Source organism: Lemur catta, chromosome 3 (genome assembly GCF_020740605.2).
Source record: "Lemur catta isolate mLemCat1 chromosome 3, mLemCat1.pri, whole genome shotgun sequence".
NCBI lineage: Eukaryota > Metazoa > Chordata > Mammalia > Primates > Lemuridae > Lemur > Lemur catta.
The window spans coordinates 122,603,582-122,620,230 of record NC_059130.1 but is presented as its reverse complement, the minus strand read 5'-3'; the positions used below and the strand labels follow the sequence as shown (position 1 = coordinate 122,620,230).

Sequence of the window (16,649 nt, the reverse complement as noted above, 5' to 3'; positions counted from 1 at the left end):
CACAGAGTAAAAGAACCAACACATTTTTGTGATGACACTGATTCTGAATACAAGTATCTGCAGCACAACAGTAAGTTAACAAATGTGTATTCAGAATATTTAAGCCTTTGTAGAAATCCCTTTTTAAAAAAGCACAAAAACCCCCACAGCTTTGAAAATATTTAAGAAATTGCAATCACTGAAAATAAAGCTTGTAACCAAGAATACTATGAAATTGGTCTATTTAGGAAGAAAAAACTGAACAAATAAGTGCTCAAACACTTTATAAGATATAATTTTAAAATTCTATAGTGGCATTTTGAATATCTTATCTCTGGTAAGAATCTTTTGGTGGAGCTGTCATGTTTAATTGGCTAAATTTATATTCTGTCTTGGAATGGAACTGAAAAGGCATACAGTTTTATAGCATCTATTTTTTTTTTTTTTTTGAGACAGAGTCTTGCTGTTGCCCTGGCTGGAGTGAAGTGGTGTCATCATAACTCACTGAAACCTCAAACTCCTGGGCTCAAGTGATCCTCCTGCCTCAGCTTTCTGAGTAGCTGGGACTATGGGCATGTGCCACTCTGGCTAATTTTTCTTTTCTTTTCTTTAGTAGAGATGAGATCTTACTTCGAACTTCTGAGCCCAAGCGATCCTCCTGCTTCGGCCTCCCGGAGTGCTAGGATTACAGGTGTGAGCCACCGTGCAGGGCCTATAGCATCTAAATTTGATGAAATATTCAAAAGATCATGAATAAAGACAATGTATAAAAAAATTAGTCAAGGCCGGGCGCGGTGGCTCACGCCTGTAAATCCTAGCACTCTGGGAGGCCGAGGTGGGTGGATCGCTCAAGGTCAGGAGTTCGAGACCAGCCTGAGCAAGAGTGAGACCCCGACTCTACTAAAAACAGAAAGAAATGATCTGGCCAACTATATATAAAAAAAAAAAAAAATTAGCTGGGCATGGTGGCCCATGCCTGTAGTCCCAGCTACTTGGGAGGCTGAGGCAGTAGGATCTCTTAAGCCCAGGAGTTCGAGGTTGCTGTGAGCTAGGCTGACACCACGGCACTCACTCCAACCCGGGCAACAGAGTGAGACTCTGTCTCAAAAAAAAAAAAAAAAAAAAAAAAAATCAGTCAAAGAAAACTATCCTGAATGGAGTTGAAAAAGACAATACCTGTGAAAATGCTTGGGCCAAGATATTTATATGTTCTAAAATGGAGAAATTTAGAATTGAGAGAGTATTTTCTGAATTAAGAATAATATAATATACAAAGAAGAGTCAATTAAATGTGTTAAAAATTTCAAATTTACTGAATATAAATGCAACTTTCATCAAGATGGTAGGCAAATTTATGAAAGGAAAAAAAGATACGGGAAATATATTCTTCAGAAAAATAGCACTGACACCGTGTGGCAGTTAGAATCCAAGGAATCATGCCTGTGGGTATTCACACCCTTGGAGAGTCCTGGCCCGGACTCTGAACTAGTCCTGAGACTTGCTTTCGTCCAACAGAATGTACTGAGGTGATGGCGCCGTCTAGAGCACAAGTACCAAAGCCCTGCCCTGCACCTTCCCATGAATTAGAGCTGCGGTCCCACGGACCAACACCAGTCCATGGCCTGTTAGGACAGGAACTGGGCCACACAGCAGGAGGGGTCTAGACTGTGACTCCTTATGAGAATCTAATGCCTGATGGTCTGAGGTGGAGCTGAGGCGGTGATGCTAGCGCTGGGGAGCAGCTGCAAATACAGATCATCATTAGCAGAGAGGTCTGACTGCACAGTAATGTGATGTGCTTGAGTCATCCTGAAACCAGCCCCCTCCCTGCTCCTGCCCCAGTCTGTGGAAAAACTGTCTTCCATGAAATCAGTCCCTGGTGCCAAAAGGGTTGGGGACCGCTGAATTAGAGAATAATAAGGCTCTTAGAAATGAAAAGTACAATAGCAATCATTTTTTACATCAACAGAAAGGTTGGAAAGTAACCTAGAAAAAAAAAATCTCAAAAAAAAAAAAGTAGAACTAAATGAAAAATACGTAAAATGGAGAGAAAATTATAAGAAAATTAAATGATTAGCCCCAAAGGTCCAACATTTGAATAAAAGGAATCTAGAGAGAAAAGGAAGAATAGAAAGGAAACTATATGAGAAAACTTCTCAGGACTAAAGAACTCAAACTCCAGGTAGAAAAGGACCACTAAATGCGACAAATAAGAAAATTCACACAAGGTGTGCCCTTGTGGCATTTCAGATGTCTAGAGAAAAAGATGTCAAGAATTTCCGAAGAGGAAAAAAAAGTTTATATGTGTGGACAAGGATTCAGAACAGTCTCCTCAACAGCAGCCCTGGAAGCTAGAAGACAAAATGGCACAAGGTCTTCCAAATCCAGAGGAAAAAGGATTTTCAAACTGAAATTTTATAGCCAGTCAAATTACATAAAACCATCATTTTCTTTTTAGGTCTGAAACAGACAAAAATCAGCCATTCCCAATATTAAAGATACATTTTACAAAAAGTATAAAGTTAAAGACACATTTTATAAAAAGTCTATGTCTACCTACACACACACACACACATTATAAAAAAATATAAAGATACATGCTTTATACTCTAAAAGTCCTAAGCCCCAACTGACTGAACAGACCCCCTCTTGGCCAAGAGGATCCCAGAAAAATCTTAAAACCGAGTTCCTGGCCATGAAAGAAAGGGAGGTCAGACACTTCTCATTATATCCTCTCCTTTTAGGAGTTTAAATACAACTGACCAGCATTAATGTTAAAACAGAGGTCATATGACTGACAAAACAGACACTTTGTGACAATAAGATAGTAAGTTATTAACAGGACCTAAGGCCAGCCAAGGCAAAGGTTAAGTCACAGCTGCAGGCCATCAATTTGCTTAGTAGATCACTCTGAATATATTGTGGCTTGCTCTTGGATTAGTAGACCCCTTTACCTTAACTAAAGCATTCCTTTCTACCGACTCTAAGTCTTTAGACAAAACTTATTTCTTTAACCAATTACAAATCAAAGACTCTTTGAACTCATCTATAACCTGTAAGCTCCACTCCCTCACGTCCTGCTTTTTCAGGCCAAAACAATGTATACCTTCTGTGTACAGATTTATGATTTTATAATACCAGCAATTCCTACCTCCCTAAAATGTATAAAACCGAATTGTAACCTGCTCTTCTCGGGCACATTTTCTCAGGACTTCTTAAGACTATGTTCCCCTGACCACTAGTCACTCATATTTGGCTCAGAATAAATTTTAAATTATTTTACGGAGTTTGGTTTACAAAGATACAATCAAGACATGTGAATCATGCAGAGTCAACATTTTTTTTTTTGAGACAGTCTTGCTCTGTTGTCAGGCTAGAGTGCCGTGGCGTCAGCCTAGCTCACAGCAACCTCAAACTCCTGGGCTCAAGCAATCCTCCCAGCTCGGCCTCCCAGAGTGCTAGTATTACAGGCCTGAGCCACCACGCCCAACCACACCCAACACTTTACCTGTGGACAACAATCTGGCAACATCTTTCACAGGTGAACATTAGCATATCCTGTGACAAAGCAATGTCACATCTAAGTGTGTGTGGGGTATGTGCATGTGATACTGTGAAATATATTAATATACTTGGTCTTCACCCCCATCTCCTGGCATACAATTTTTAAAATCCTGGAACCTGCGAGTGATAAGTGTCTTTTTCTATGCCAGGGAATTACTGGTGGCTGGCAGCCCCCTAGGCAGCTTCTGGATGGGGGCTGGTCACCACTAAGATCAAGGCAGGATTAGAGAGTTGGGACTTTCAGCCCCACCCCCCAACATCCGAGAGGGGAGATGGGCTAAAGGTTAAGCTAATCACCAATGCCTAATAATTTAATCAATCATGACTACGTAGCAAAGTCTCCATAAAAGCCCAAAAGGACATGGTTTGGAGAGCTTCCAGATAGCTGAACATGTGCGGAGGGAGGTTCCTGGAGGGTGGCGTGCCTGGGAAGGGTAGGGAAGCTTCATACCCCTTCCACATACCTTGCCTTAATCATCTTTTTGTCTGGTGCTCAACGGGATCCTTTATAATAAACCAGTAAACGCTAAGTGTTTCTCTGAGCCACTCTAGTAAATTAATCAAGCCCAAGGAAGGGGTTGTAAAAACCCCAATTTATAGCCAGTTGGTCAATAGCACAGATAAAACAACCTGGCATTGGAAGTGGGGTGGGAGTGGGGAACAGTCTTGGGGACTGAGTCCTCACCCTGTGGGATGTGACACTATCTCCAGGTAGACACTGTCAGAGCTGCACTGAATTAGACGAAAGCAGCTGTTGTCCACTGCAGAACTGACTGCTGGCTTGGTGCGTGGGGGAAAACCCACATATTTGGTCACAGAAATCTTCTGTGTTGATTGCTGAGTGAGTGTGTAGGAGAAACTGAGTTTGATTTTTTTCCTGTCTCCTCAGAGTGCATATACACAAATGCATACACATACACACACTGCAGACAGTCTTGCACATGGAGATATGCACAAGAATGTTCACAGTAGCAATGTTCGTAACAGCAAAACCTTGGAAACTATCTAAATAGCCAATGGCAGAGGAATGGATAAATTGTGATACACTCATACAATGGAATACAGGAATGAAAATCAATGTGCCACAGCATCATGAAACACAGAATTCTGCAAGAGTCTGAGAAGTGGGGAGAAAGCAAGTGCCAGGAGAATACAGATAGCATGGACCATTTCTATAAATAAAGCTCAAAACCATAAAAATGAAAAAACTTACTGCTTAAGCAAACATCCATTTGTGACAAAGTTTTAAAAACAACAGAAAGATACCCATTTTAGAGCAGTGTTTCCTTTTGTCAAGGAGACAACAGGGGACGCACAGGGAAGCAGATGAAACTATGAGTAACGCTCTCGTTCCTGGGTCAGGTGGGTCCTAGGTGTTCCTTACTGTTACATGGTTTATGTGCTATACATAGTACTTTGTATGTATATGTGTACTAATGTATATATATGTATATATATATTTTTTCTTTTAAAAGACAATAAAGTAGAAATAAAAAGGAAAAAGGTATTTGCCTTCTATGCATCTTTTCTAAAGAAGCTACTGGAGGATGTTTCCCCACAGAAAGGAGTAAACCAAATAAGGAGGTAGGTGAGGGTAGAGGGTAGGTGAGCCAGCCAAGGATCTGCCTGGAGGGAATTAAGCGCCACAAAAGAAGGGGCTGTTTTGGTCCGTGTGTCTCAGTGACTGAAAATGCCTCTATGTGGGTGGCACTCAATGAAAGTTGGATGAGTGAACAGAAGGGCGTTCTGAGGAAGCTGGGCGTGGGGGACGGAATTCTGAGGCCACAGTCATGTAGCAGGCCCAGAAAGCAGGGTCCAGAGGCTCCCGGGCCGTGCCACCAAGATCAAAATGAGTGATACAGTGCCTGAGATGTCTGATGAAACTGACACTGAGAGCAAAGTTTCAGCTCTGACAGAGTTTGGAGATAAATTTGTGATAGATTTATAGAAAAGAAAGGAAAGAAAGAAAACTAATCAAAAGAACCAAAGGAGACAATTACTAATGCCATGGAGGGAAAAGTGTTAAGTCAGTCCAGGTAATCATGGGATACTATCAGGCTCAACTGGGTATTTACATGGTAACAATAATTTATACAGTGAATATTAATTTAACCCCCAAAGAATATCTTTTTGTTGTAACTATACTGGGTAGACTGAAAATACGTGCTGTGTTGGGCAGCTACAGTATATGCTTATCTTCTCTGGCTAGAGGTCAATATGGGTTGCTCTTTTGAGACAGGGTCTCACTCTGTCGCCCAGGCTGGAGTGCAGTAGCACCACCACAGCTCAATGCAACTTCAAACTCCTAGGCTCAGGAGTCCTACTGTCTCAGCCTCCCATGTAGCTGGGACACAGATGCACACCACCACACCCAGCTAAAGCTAATTTTTCTATTTTTGGTATAGACGAAGTCTCAGCCACTATGTAGCCCAGGCGGATCTCAAACTCCTGACCTCAAGCAATCCTCTGGCCTCAGCCTCCCAAAGTGCTACGATGACGGGTGTGAGGGAGGTCAGTGTTAATCACTAAAACTGAAAGAACTAAGAGACAACACTGCAACATGTGACTTAGAAATACTGAATAAATGCCAGAAGAAAGAGCCAAGAGGTAGGAGTGGCTGCCTCTAGGGAACTGGAGTCAGGAGTGCGAGGGGACAGGCAGCAGGCTTTTTCTTTATAAGTCTAGTATCAATTATACTTTCCAAACCAGAGTGGGGAACATGTGGCCTTCTAGGTGCTTAAGTGCAGCCTTTTGACTGAATCCAAATTTTACAGATCGTTTTATTTTTATTAATACATTTTTCTTCATCTCCTATCTTTTTATTTTTAGAACAAATGTATTTAAAATACCAAAGAATAAAATAAGGTTCAATGAAATAATCCTCCCAGACTGACTGGCACAAGTAGAACGTTAGTAAGCCATAGGGCTAAACTGACAGTTGCTACGCTCATGATTTAGTTCTAACTTCCCCTACCTGACTGGAGCCACTACCGCATGAGGCTGGTTGGCAGGAGTTTATGAGGGTCTGTTAACAGTTTTTGACAGTGATGCACTGTGTTTCTGTTTGAAGTGGAATTTGTGAATAGCTGCACAGCTCGACAGTATTTTTTAATTCTGTCTGCTTAACAGCCCTTGATGTCAAAAAAGACCAAGAGAATGCTGAAGGAAGAAAACAGCCTGTTAATGAGGAATGAGAATTGCAATATTATCTTGTTTCTGCTAAAGATAAGATGATTTATGTGGGTTCGAATCCCATCACACACACACACACACACACACATACATACACACACACACACACACAAAAAGATGATTTACTTGCTTTGTGACACTGCATATCAACATTAAAGAAATTCACTGTTCATCAGTTTTATAACACTCATAAGGATCACAAATATTTTAAATTAGAGGGAGAGGCATGAAGGTTGTACTGCAGAAATTAGAAGATGAAAAGCAAAAGCAAAGACAATTCTTTCCAGCAGCAATAAGACCTTGAAATAATGCCCCTGAAGGAACTTATAAAGTACCTTATATAGTCAGGAAAAAAGGGAAGCCATTCAGTGAGGTAGAAATTGTGAAAGAATGCATTGTCAAAGTTGTAGAATGCTTAGACCTTGATAATGTTTCAAAGTACAAACCACTGCCTCTTTCAAGGAGAACCATAACTGATTGGCAGCGTGAATTAGCCATCAGCTTCACAGAACAACTTCATGCAATACTTCAAAAGGAAAACTGAAACTACTGACTTGGTGAAGGTTTTATACTGCATTCTGGTCATAACAGAAGATTTTCTTTGCTACAAAGAGTTACTTGCTTTGGGCACTCTTGTGAACAGAACACAAGGAATAGATATCTTCAACAACTTTCAAGATAAATTCAACTGAATTTGGTAAATTTAGTGAGTGTATGTACAGATGGTGCACCTTCCATGACAGGAAAACATGAAGGGTTTGCTGCACAGGTAAAAAACATTAACAGATATCCAGATGCTCTCATTTCTTTTCATTGTATGTTGCATCAGCACAATTTCTGTGCTAAAGCTACTATTTTAAGTAACACTTTGCAACAAGTTATAAATATTGTTAACTACATTAATGCAAGTGCAACATGGCATCCTCAGTTTCATAACATGCTGAAGACGAACAATGAGGTATTCAGTGTCGATTTGCCTTATCATTCTAAAGGGCGTTAGCTATTGCAGGGACAGGTGCCAGCCAAAATTTTATCTCTGAGAGAATAGAAAAGAACAGATAATTAAATTTTATGAAGAACAGAATCAGCAATGTGAATTATTGAAAGGAGATTTCTATAGGAATGCAGCATTTCTGTGTGATATCTTATAAAATCAAAATGAATATTTCTTCACAAGGTAAAACTAAGTCTATATATGGTATGTGGCAAAAAATCCAAGCATTTCATAAAAGCTATCTTTTTTCAAAACACTTCTTCCAAAGGAAATTTTGGATAAACATTTTCCCCAGTTAGCAAAGGTCACTGATGAGCAGGATGATATATGAGAATCATTTGAAGAATGTGCAGCCGCTATAGACCTATTAATTGGAGTATATACAATGAAAGGTTCACTGACTTTGAGAATCATGACATCACACTCAAATTAGCCTTTCAGCCTCACCTAGTTGGTATCACCAAAGCACCTCAAGAACTACAGATGGAACTGATTGAGTTATCAGTGGATAACATTTTATAGTCATTGTCTGATGCTAAGAAAGATCCCATTGAAATATGGAAAAATGCAGAATACCCACACCTTCGGCAACATGCCCAAAAAAGGCTTTCTCGCTTTTTGACCACTTATTGCTGTGCATCTACATTCTCCTACCTAACCCAAATCAAGACATCCTTAAGGTCACAAATGACTGATACCCATCTAGAAGATCAGCTGAAACTACGGACCTCCATGCTGCAACCAAATATTCAAATGCTTTCCAACAAAAAGATACAACAAAGTCATCAAACCTTTAGTTAACTTTAGGTTAGTTAATATTAACAAATGGTTTTCATTTTTTGAAATTAAATACACAGCAGTTAGATTTTTACAACATACTGTACATTTTAAAGTATATCTAATCAAAGTTTCTTGAATGTGGCCTTATTTGATTACAGCTAAATTAACATGGCCTTCCAACATGAAAAGGTTCCCTACCCCTGTTCCAAACCATTTACACATATCATTTTAACCAATAAAAAAGAGAAAAAAAATTTTCCACACCTTAAGGATTTCAAAACTAGAAGCTACTTAAAAACTATTATTATCTCAAAAAAGGTCTTTATAGGCATATTTTTAAATTAGTAGAGTTTTTAGATCCATAGGCCTTACCTCCTTCTCGCTCAGGAGGACCTAACATAACCAAATGACATCACTACTCACAGACAAGGCCTGGAACAGAAGAGACCAGGCCCAGCCCCTTCTTCTCTGGTCATAAGATGTCAGCAGTGGCCCCAGCCATTCCTAATCCACTGGAATCCAGCCCAGGAGGAAGCACTACCCACCCAGCCTGGGGTCCGCTCCTACACTGGCTCACACACTAAGCCTAGTCCCTACTTCACACAGGTAAATGGAGGATGAACCTCTGACTTCAACTACTCATTCCCTCCATCACTGTTCCCTCCCCTTTGCTATTCCTGGGACATACCAGACCCCCCCCCTTTGTGCTGAGCCTCCCCTCCATCTGGAACACCCCTCCCTATGGCCACACTGACTCATCTCTTTCTCATCCCTGCGCCAGTGTCACTTCCTCCCTGAGGCCTGACCACTGATTTAAAATGGCAACCCTTCCCTCCCTCACTCTATTAGCCCCACAGCATTTATCACCTGCTAATATGTAATTGGTGTATTGTATTTATTGCATATTATCTGTCTCTCAACTAGAATGCTAAGTTTCACAACAGGGTTAGGTTTTATGTGTTCTATTTTCTGTTAAATGTCCACATTTCTAACAGTGCCTGGCACATTATAGGCAACCAATTTAAATTACGTTGTGAATAAATCAACCATCTTTACCCACCCCCAACCCACAATATTGCTAATATTAAGCCAGTGAGTCAGTTAAAGACAACCATTTTCTACATCTCTCCATCTTCTTAGCTAGCACATTTATCCCTGTTAAATTTTATTTTGTAGTTTAACCCCTTCACCCTGGCTCACTGGGCTCTCTTAGAATCTTAGTTCTCTCCTTCAGCCTCGGGTCACCTGTGAATGTGATAAATACATCTTCACTGACATCACTCAGAAATTGTGTATGATGAGTTGGAGCCGCTGTCCCACCATGAAAAGCTTCTTACCAAGTTATTCATTAGCCCTCTTTTGAGTAGAATCAGTTGTTTATTTTTATTTTGGGGGGGGTTTCAAATCTTTTTAAAATTTTAAGATATTTAATTGACAAAGATTGTATATGTTCAAAGTGTACAAAGTGGTGATTCGATACATGTGTACACCGTGTAATGATCATCACAATCAAATCAACATGTCCATCACTACACATGCTGAATTATGTACCTGGCCATAAGGATAAAATGAGAAATTTCTGCCAATTGCAATCTCAATAGTAACTCTTTACTAAGTGAAAATTTCACCAAAACGGGACAACAGGCAATGTGAAATTTGCCTATTTTTGTAACTGATGAACCTAAGATGTCTCCTGTGATGACTGTTTCTGCAGAATCACTTTCTCCAAAATGAAAGCGAGAACCTGTATTCTCCAATTTTATGGAGGACCAAACTCAAACTTCCCAGGGTTGCTAGGAGCAATTCTGGGCCGACCACTACTCGCCACTCCCACCCAACTGCACACTTCCCCTGTGTAAACAGCATTCTAATGCTCAAAGCTTCTTTATAAGTGATTATGCTGACGGGATGGTGGAACAGCCCTCCAACTAATACTTAAAGACAAACAGCTTTTTATGTTTGATCCCCTCTGTGTCTTCTACGTACATAGCCAAGACCATGTCTCTCCTCCAAAGGCCCTGTTTTGTATCACAGCACTTTCCCAGACTTGATTAACCAGGCTTTTGTCCCTTCTCCTTATATGACAGCTTCTCAATTTCTCAAATTTCAACAGCAGCCCATTTCTGCATAAGGTAAATTGCCTCTTCCTGCCGTTGAGCACAACAAACATATGGGTGCAAACAGCTTTTCTTCTGCTCTATTATGCTGTCAGCCAAGCTGAGTCAGTTTTATGACATCAGAATCATTTCCACAGAACACACTGAAGTTAAAAAACCACAGGCTCATTCTGATGGCTGTAATCACTAGCCATGGCGACCAAAAATTAAAAAAAAAGTCCTTTAAAAATAATTGAGTAATGTACTCATATATCTTTATAAAAACATTTTGAGATTTAGAAATTTCTATAGTTATATCCCTTCCCTGATACATCATTTAAAATTTTTTTCTGATACAGCTGAATTGCGTTTCTCAGCTATTACATGAACCACACTGATAATGGAGCCTTTCTAAATTAGAAAGGGGGTCTTGCCAAGAAGTTTATATTACCTCTGTAATAGCAAAAGAATGGAATGGTCTGGAAACAATGCAATAATCTCCATGAAACTATTCTGTAACAGTATCAAAAAAATAAAACAACATATGCCTTCACAGACAGTCGACCTCCCTCCAAACAATCTCAACTTAATCCTCTGCTCCATCTACATGGGATCTAAACAAGTTCATGAAGAAGGCAGTAACGAAGTCTGATGAGCTGCCTGAGATCACGTAGTCTTTTCTATTAATAAAGGTGCTCAAAGTGGTTGCCATTCATAGAAAGATAACAGTTATGGGTATTAAAAAAAGAAAGGAATTAAAATAATCAATATGAAGTGAAGACAGCAGAGAACAACTCCATTATATGATCTCAGTCTCTAAGGGCAAGAAATGTAGAATGGATTACATAAATAAAAGAAATCCAAAGATGGCAGGAGGATGGCCAGGGTGGTCCAATTCCAGTTTCACAAAGGTCCTGACTGCCCAGCCACAGATTCCTCTCCAATACTGGCTCAATGTGGAGGGCCCTGGAGACACAGGGACCCCAATAACCTGAGCTTGGTGTTTTCCAGCAGAAAATACAGGCAGAGGAATTTATTTCCATGAGGCAAAACAAAGTCAGAAAACAGAGGGAATTAGAACCAAGGAATGTGGGGGACTTGACCTTAGGCAGTGGGCCTTGTGGCAAACCTCCCATTCTACACAGGGAGAAACCGGGCTAAGGCTGGAGAAGGGACTTCACTGAGGGCACAGACCGGATGGTGGAATCTCAGCCTGGATCTAGGGCTCTTGATTCCAAGTCCAAGGCTTTACCATACTGCCTTCAGTGCATACTGCCTTCAGTGCATAGCGCGCGCGTGCGTGCGTGCGTGCGTGTGTGTGTGTGTGTGTGTGTGTGTGTGTGTGTGTGTGTCTATGTGTGTTCATGCATGTGCATGTAGCTGAGTGTGTCCTATCAGCTAGCACCAGGATGCAAAGTGCACACACCCTAGAGCTGGGGATTCCACTTGTTTCCTTCTGGGCTTCACAGTGCTTTCCACAGCACATTCACACAAGTCGAGAATCATAGGCAGCAGCCACATGGCAAACAGCACCGGGACTGGCCCCAGAAGATGGTCAAGGGAACTGACAGACCCCACCCAAACCCAACCACCATGGCCAAAGGAACTGCCTGACTGAGCCAAGAATTTCCTGCTCAGTGCCGAATGAAACACCGAAACAAGATTAAGGTCTAAACCTCACCTTGGTATTAGTACCACTTTGCCTTTCTATAGCAGAAGTTGCTGTGAGCTAGGCTGACGCCACTGCCCTCTAGGCTGGGCAACAGAGCAAGACTCTGTCTCAAAAATTAAATAAAAAATAAAAAAAATTAATACCTATTTCATGGGTTTTCAATCTTTTAATAATCTGGCATGGTGGTCAGGACAGATGCTCTCATTTTACAAATGAGAAAACGAGACAGTCTACTCTATGTCCTGCTTCCTTGTGCCAGTCGTTATTTCTAACCGATGCTTCTGCCCACTGCCTTTTGCTTGGTAGATACACCCTACTGGAGAAACCCTATGTAACACACTTCTACTGATGAAAATGGAGAGAAATAACCATTTTCAAGTTTCAGGAGGCAGCATCACCGACGGTATACAGCCCAGGAATCCCCTAAAGACTGTTGTCCTTTGAGAGAGTCCCACTGACAGGCTGGTCTCTACGTATGTCACATGTGTCCTCCTCCCTGTGGTTTTTTTGTTTAAGAACAACTCATGACATGTCACTCGCTATGGTCTTAAAAGAGGAGATCACCTCTTCCTTCTTAGGATAAGGATGTTCCAAACCTTTCTGCTCATCTTGAAAAACAAACAAAAAACCCCTTCGAAATGGAATGAAAGATCCAGCTTGAATCCTCTCCTCAAAATGCTGCATGGCCAACATCTAGTTATTACTCGATATTTCTGGTTAGAAAATGTTTTATTTATCTGGAAGCAGTTTACGGAAGTAGCAAACTACTGGAAATTTTAAAATAACTTGCACGCTTGTATGAAATGGTCACAGCTGCGCTCCCACGTTCCACAGAAACATGGCCCATAAATATAATACACTTGCACAGACCCCAGCGAGCAACTGCCGCACACACCCAGATGGCTGATGTGATCAGAGGACACAGGCTCAGGATGACCGTGAGGTTCTTTCCCTTTCACTGCTCTGAATGCAGCGAGACTCCAGCCAGAACAGCAATACGCCAAAGGAACAGCCTGCTCCTGCCAGGCCCTGCCCCACCTCCCCATCCTCATCCCCGTGTGCCAGCAATGACCTTCCAGGCCAGACCTCCCCCAGGGCACTGCCCTGAGCACCCAGCCAGGAGACCTGGGCGGGAATCACTCGCACAGCTTAAGGCACCTTACAGATTTTCAACCCTCCCAATTATCTCAAATTCTCTGACTCAGTTAATCCAATGTTTCGATTCTCTACCTCCATCTGACCAAAGGATAACTCTGCACTGCTGAAGGCAACACCTGTTGAAGAAGAGAGTGGGCAGATGGGAGCGGAGGTGTTGGCATTTTCAAACATACTTTGAAATGTCAGATTCATACAGATGGGCCTGTTCTGAATACATGGTCCTTAAATGCTGTAGGGGTCTTTAAAAAAATCTGCTTTCTAGAATATATTCGGTCAGAGGTTTATCTTATCATGCTTCCCAGTTTAAGCTAGCATCTGTCCTTTTTCTTTAGAAGATTTAAAGAAAAAAATAAAGAAAAATAATAATGCTTATTACTTTATATGGCTGCCCCTCTCTAACAACGCCACGGAGTTGACACAGATCATGGTGGAAGAGTGGGGGTGGGGCGGTGCCAGCTCCTTACTGTGACAGACACAGGCTGTCTGCCTGGCCATCCTGGCCACACTGATAGAACCTGTCCGCTGAGCCCACTTATTAAACAGTTGAACAGTACACTGGCCCACATTCAGTCACCTAGCACGACTGGCATCTCAGATTGACCAAGACACCCTATTTGCCCTAGGGCTGGAACACACGCTCAAAACAATCTCCCCAGAAAACCGAAGGAAAAAGATATCGCACACAGGACTGAAAAGTAACTCTGGCTCAATGGTGTCACTGGGTTAAATGACTCAAACTTCAGAACCACCTTATGGCTGTTGAAAGAGCCTGGTGCCTGGTGTTCACAGCACAGTTCCATGGGGTGATAAGAGCAAGGGGCTCTGTGTGACAATCCGGAAAAGCCCCAAACATTGCATTATTTGGCTCTCCGTATTCTAACTGGTGAGCAGGGAATTCTGTTGCCTAAATGCTTAAGCAGTTAGCTGGCTGTCTTTTCCCTGACACCGTCCTCTAACTCATTTTCGGTGTCAAGGACGTGGGGACCATAGTTGGAAGAAAAGGCCTTAGAGAACTAGCCCGTGTTTCTGCCTGGGAAATCCCCCTGGCTTCTGGGTAAACCAGGGGATTGGTTTTGTCTTCTCTCAATATGGTTCCAAACACTTGTCTCCTGGTCACCAGCAGCAGCCTTGCTGACAGCTACCAGGGCCTAGCTTTCCAGAAAGATACCACTGGAGGTAATACAGTGTAAGCAAAATTTTGTCCCACCCAGCTTTGTACGTTATTACTTTAATCCACCAGCACCTAATTATTTTAGACTGGGCTTCTGGTGATGAAGGCCTTTCAACGTGTCCTCATTAAACTTGGCCCCGGCTTACCTTGGGATTGGTTCTCTGCTGTAGTCTCCTCTCTTCCCTCTCTCTCTGCAGCCGCTCAAACTCCTCTCGAATTTCAGCTGGGGTTCTCCTCCTTTCCACAACCTACCAGCAGGGTCAAGACCAGAAGGCAAGTGAGGACCCAGGAAGTGAGGAAAACATACCTTTAAGAAATCAATTCTGATGTGTATATGTTGCCTGCGGTTCTGCTGTGCCCTCTCCCAGGACCCTAAGAGTCATCAAGGGAAGAACTGCAATGAGTTTTTTCATCAGACAGCCCCAGCCCTCAGTGAGGGGAGGGCTCTGCCACCCGCCTGGTCATTCCCAAGGAATGACCAGCTTTCCCCTGGCTCTCCAGAGTGACTTGAACATTCTATTCGTTATTTTAGTAACTTATCTCTAAGGCTGCAGAAATCTTACAAAAAAACCCTTCACCTTGTATCTCATAGTTAAGATTTCCTAATGAGTCACAGATAACAAACATTAAATATCACAATGAAGGCACGCCAGCTCTCCCTAGTGTGCTGGGGCAAGCACTGGAGATTCCTTCTGAGCTTCTGGGACCAAAGGATCTCAGCTGTCAGGTCTAGGGATTTTAGAACCATGGGAATCTTCCTCCTTCAACAGGATATGAACCTTGGAAGGAAGGATGTCAGTTACACACTAGAATAACAATACTCAGGCACCCAACAGTGGACCGCATTAAACTCAGGGATGCAAAATGATATAAAATCTGAGAAAATAAGGCATTCCAATTTAGCCTTTCTTAGCTCAGCATGCAAGGAAGACTATCTGGTTGAGACTGCAAAGAGGTGAAACAAACATGAGAAAGGAAAGGCTGCCTGGCCTTCCATCTGTAAAAGAGAAAACTGCACTGCATGATCGCTAAGGGTCCTGTTGATGGCCACAAAATGTTATGCACCTGTGAGAAACAGAGCATGGAAGCGGGACAGAAAAAACAATCACTGTTTTTCTGTCTATGATAACCAAAGTCATCAGATGGAATGGGGGGCGCGGGAGGCATATTCCCTGTGTCAGTGGGAGAAATACACATAAGCCTTGAGATGCTGCTCAGAGATTATCTGAAAAGGGGGGAATATAAGAAAAAGCTATCTTGGAAATTCCAAGTTTTAAAAATTATTTAAAAAAATACATACTTACAGCAAAAAAAATCAATAGCACAGAAGGATGTGAAGTAAAAAGTACAAGACTCCTCCCTTTACTCACATTCCCTCTTCTCATAGGTTAACATTTTTTGTCTTTTCCTAAAAATCTTCTATGCATGTGTATGTATACAAGTTTGTATGTATATATATATATATTTTTTAAAATAAAAATAAGATCATATTACAGGCTTTGTGCAACTTGATTTTATTTTTCAACAATACAGAAAAATAAATACAAAACTAGCCTATCCAAAAAAACCTGAGAAATTTGTTCACTACTTTCAGGAGGCAAACAGAAAAAAATAAGGTAAACATTTTATCCTCTACTAAACCAATATAAATCAGTAATTACTATAAGGGGGGACATGGTTCTTTTAAAGGAAGCTTTTAAATAGGGAGATTGTTAAAATCATCCAAGAACAAACTGAAAGTCCCAAATGGCAATGGACAGTGATTGCTGTGTGACCTCACGAAAACATAACACGTTCTTCTATTTAACAGATAAGGCAAGTTCACCCTGCCCAGTCAGAAGCACCAAGGGCATGTGTACCTATTCACGTACTCTCACTTCCTAAGACTACCCTTCTTGGCCTGCACAGAAACAAGAACCAGTTTTTCAAGTTTTCATCATCTTCTCAATCTATTATCAGCCTCTCCTTTCATCAAATGAAAACAAAAATAAAAGAGCTTCCGGAAAATGTAGGTAATCAACTATTCTATTTTACTTTGAAATC

The 16,649-nt window shown here is 41.5% G+C and overlaps 1 protein-coding gene across 1 annotated transcript in view; it reads right to left on the bottom strand.

Annotated features, from left to right (window-relative positions):
• DNAJC11 (DnaJ heat shock protein family (Hsp40) member C11) overlaps window positions 1–16,649 on the bottom strand; it is a 64,325-nt gene that overhangs the window by 21,410 nt on the left and 26,266 nt on the right. The window contains exon 4 of the mRNA XM_045546249.1: window positions 14,753–14,854. Coding sequence (XP_045402205.1) covers window positions 14,753–14,854 — 102 coding nt within the window. The remainder of the gene's footprint in view (window positions 1–14,752; window positions 14,855–16,649) is intronic.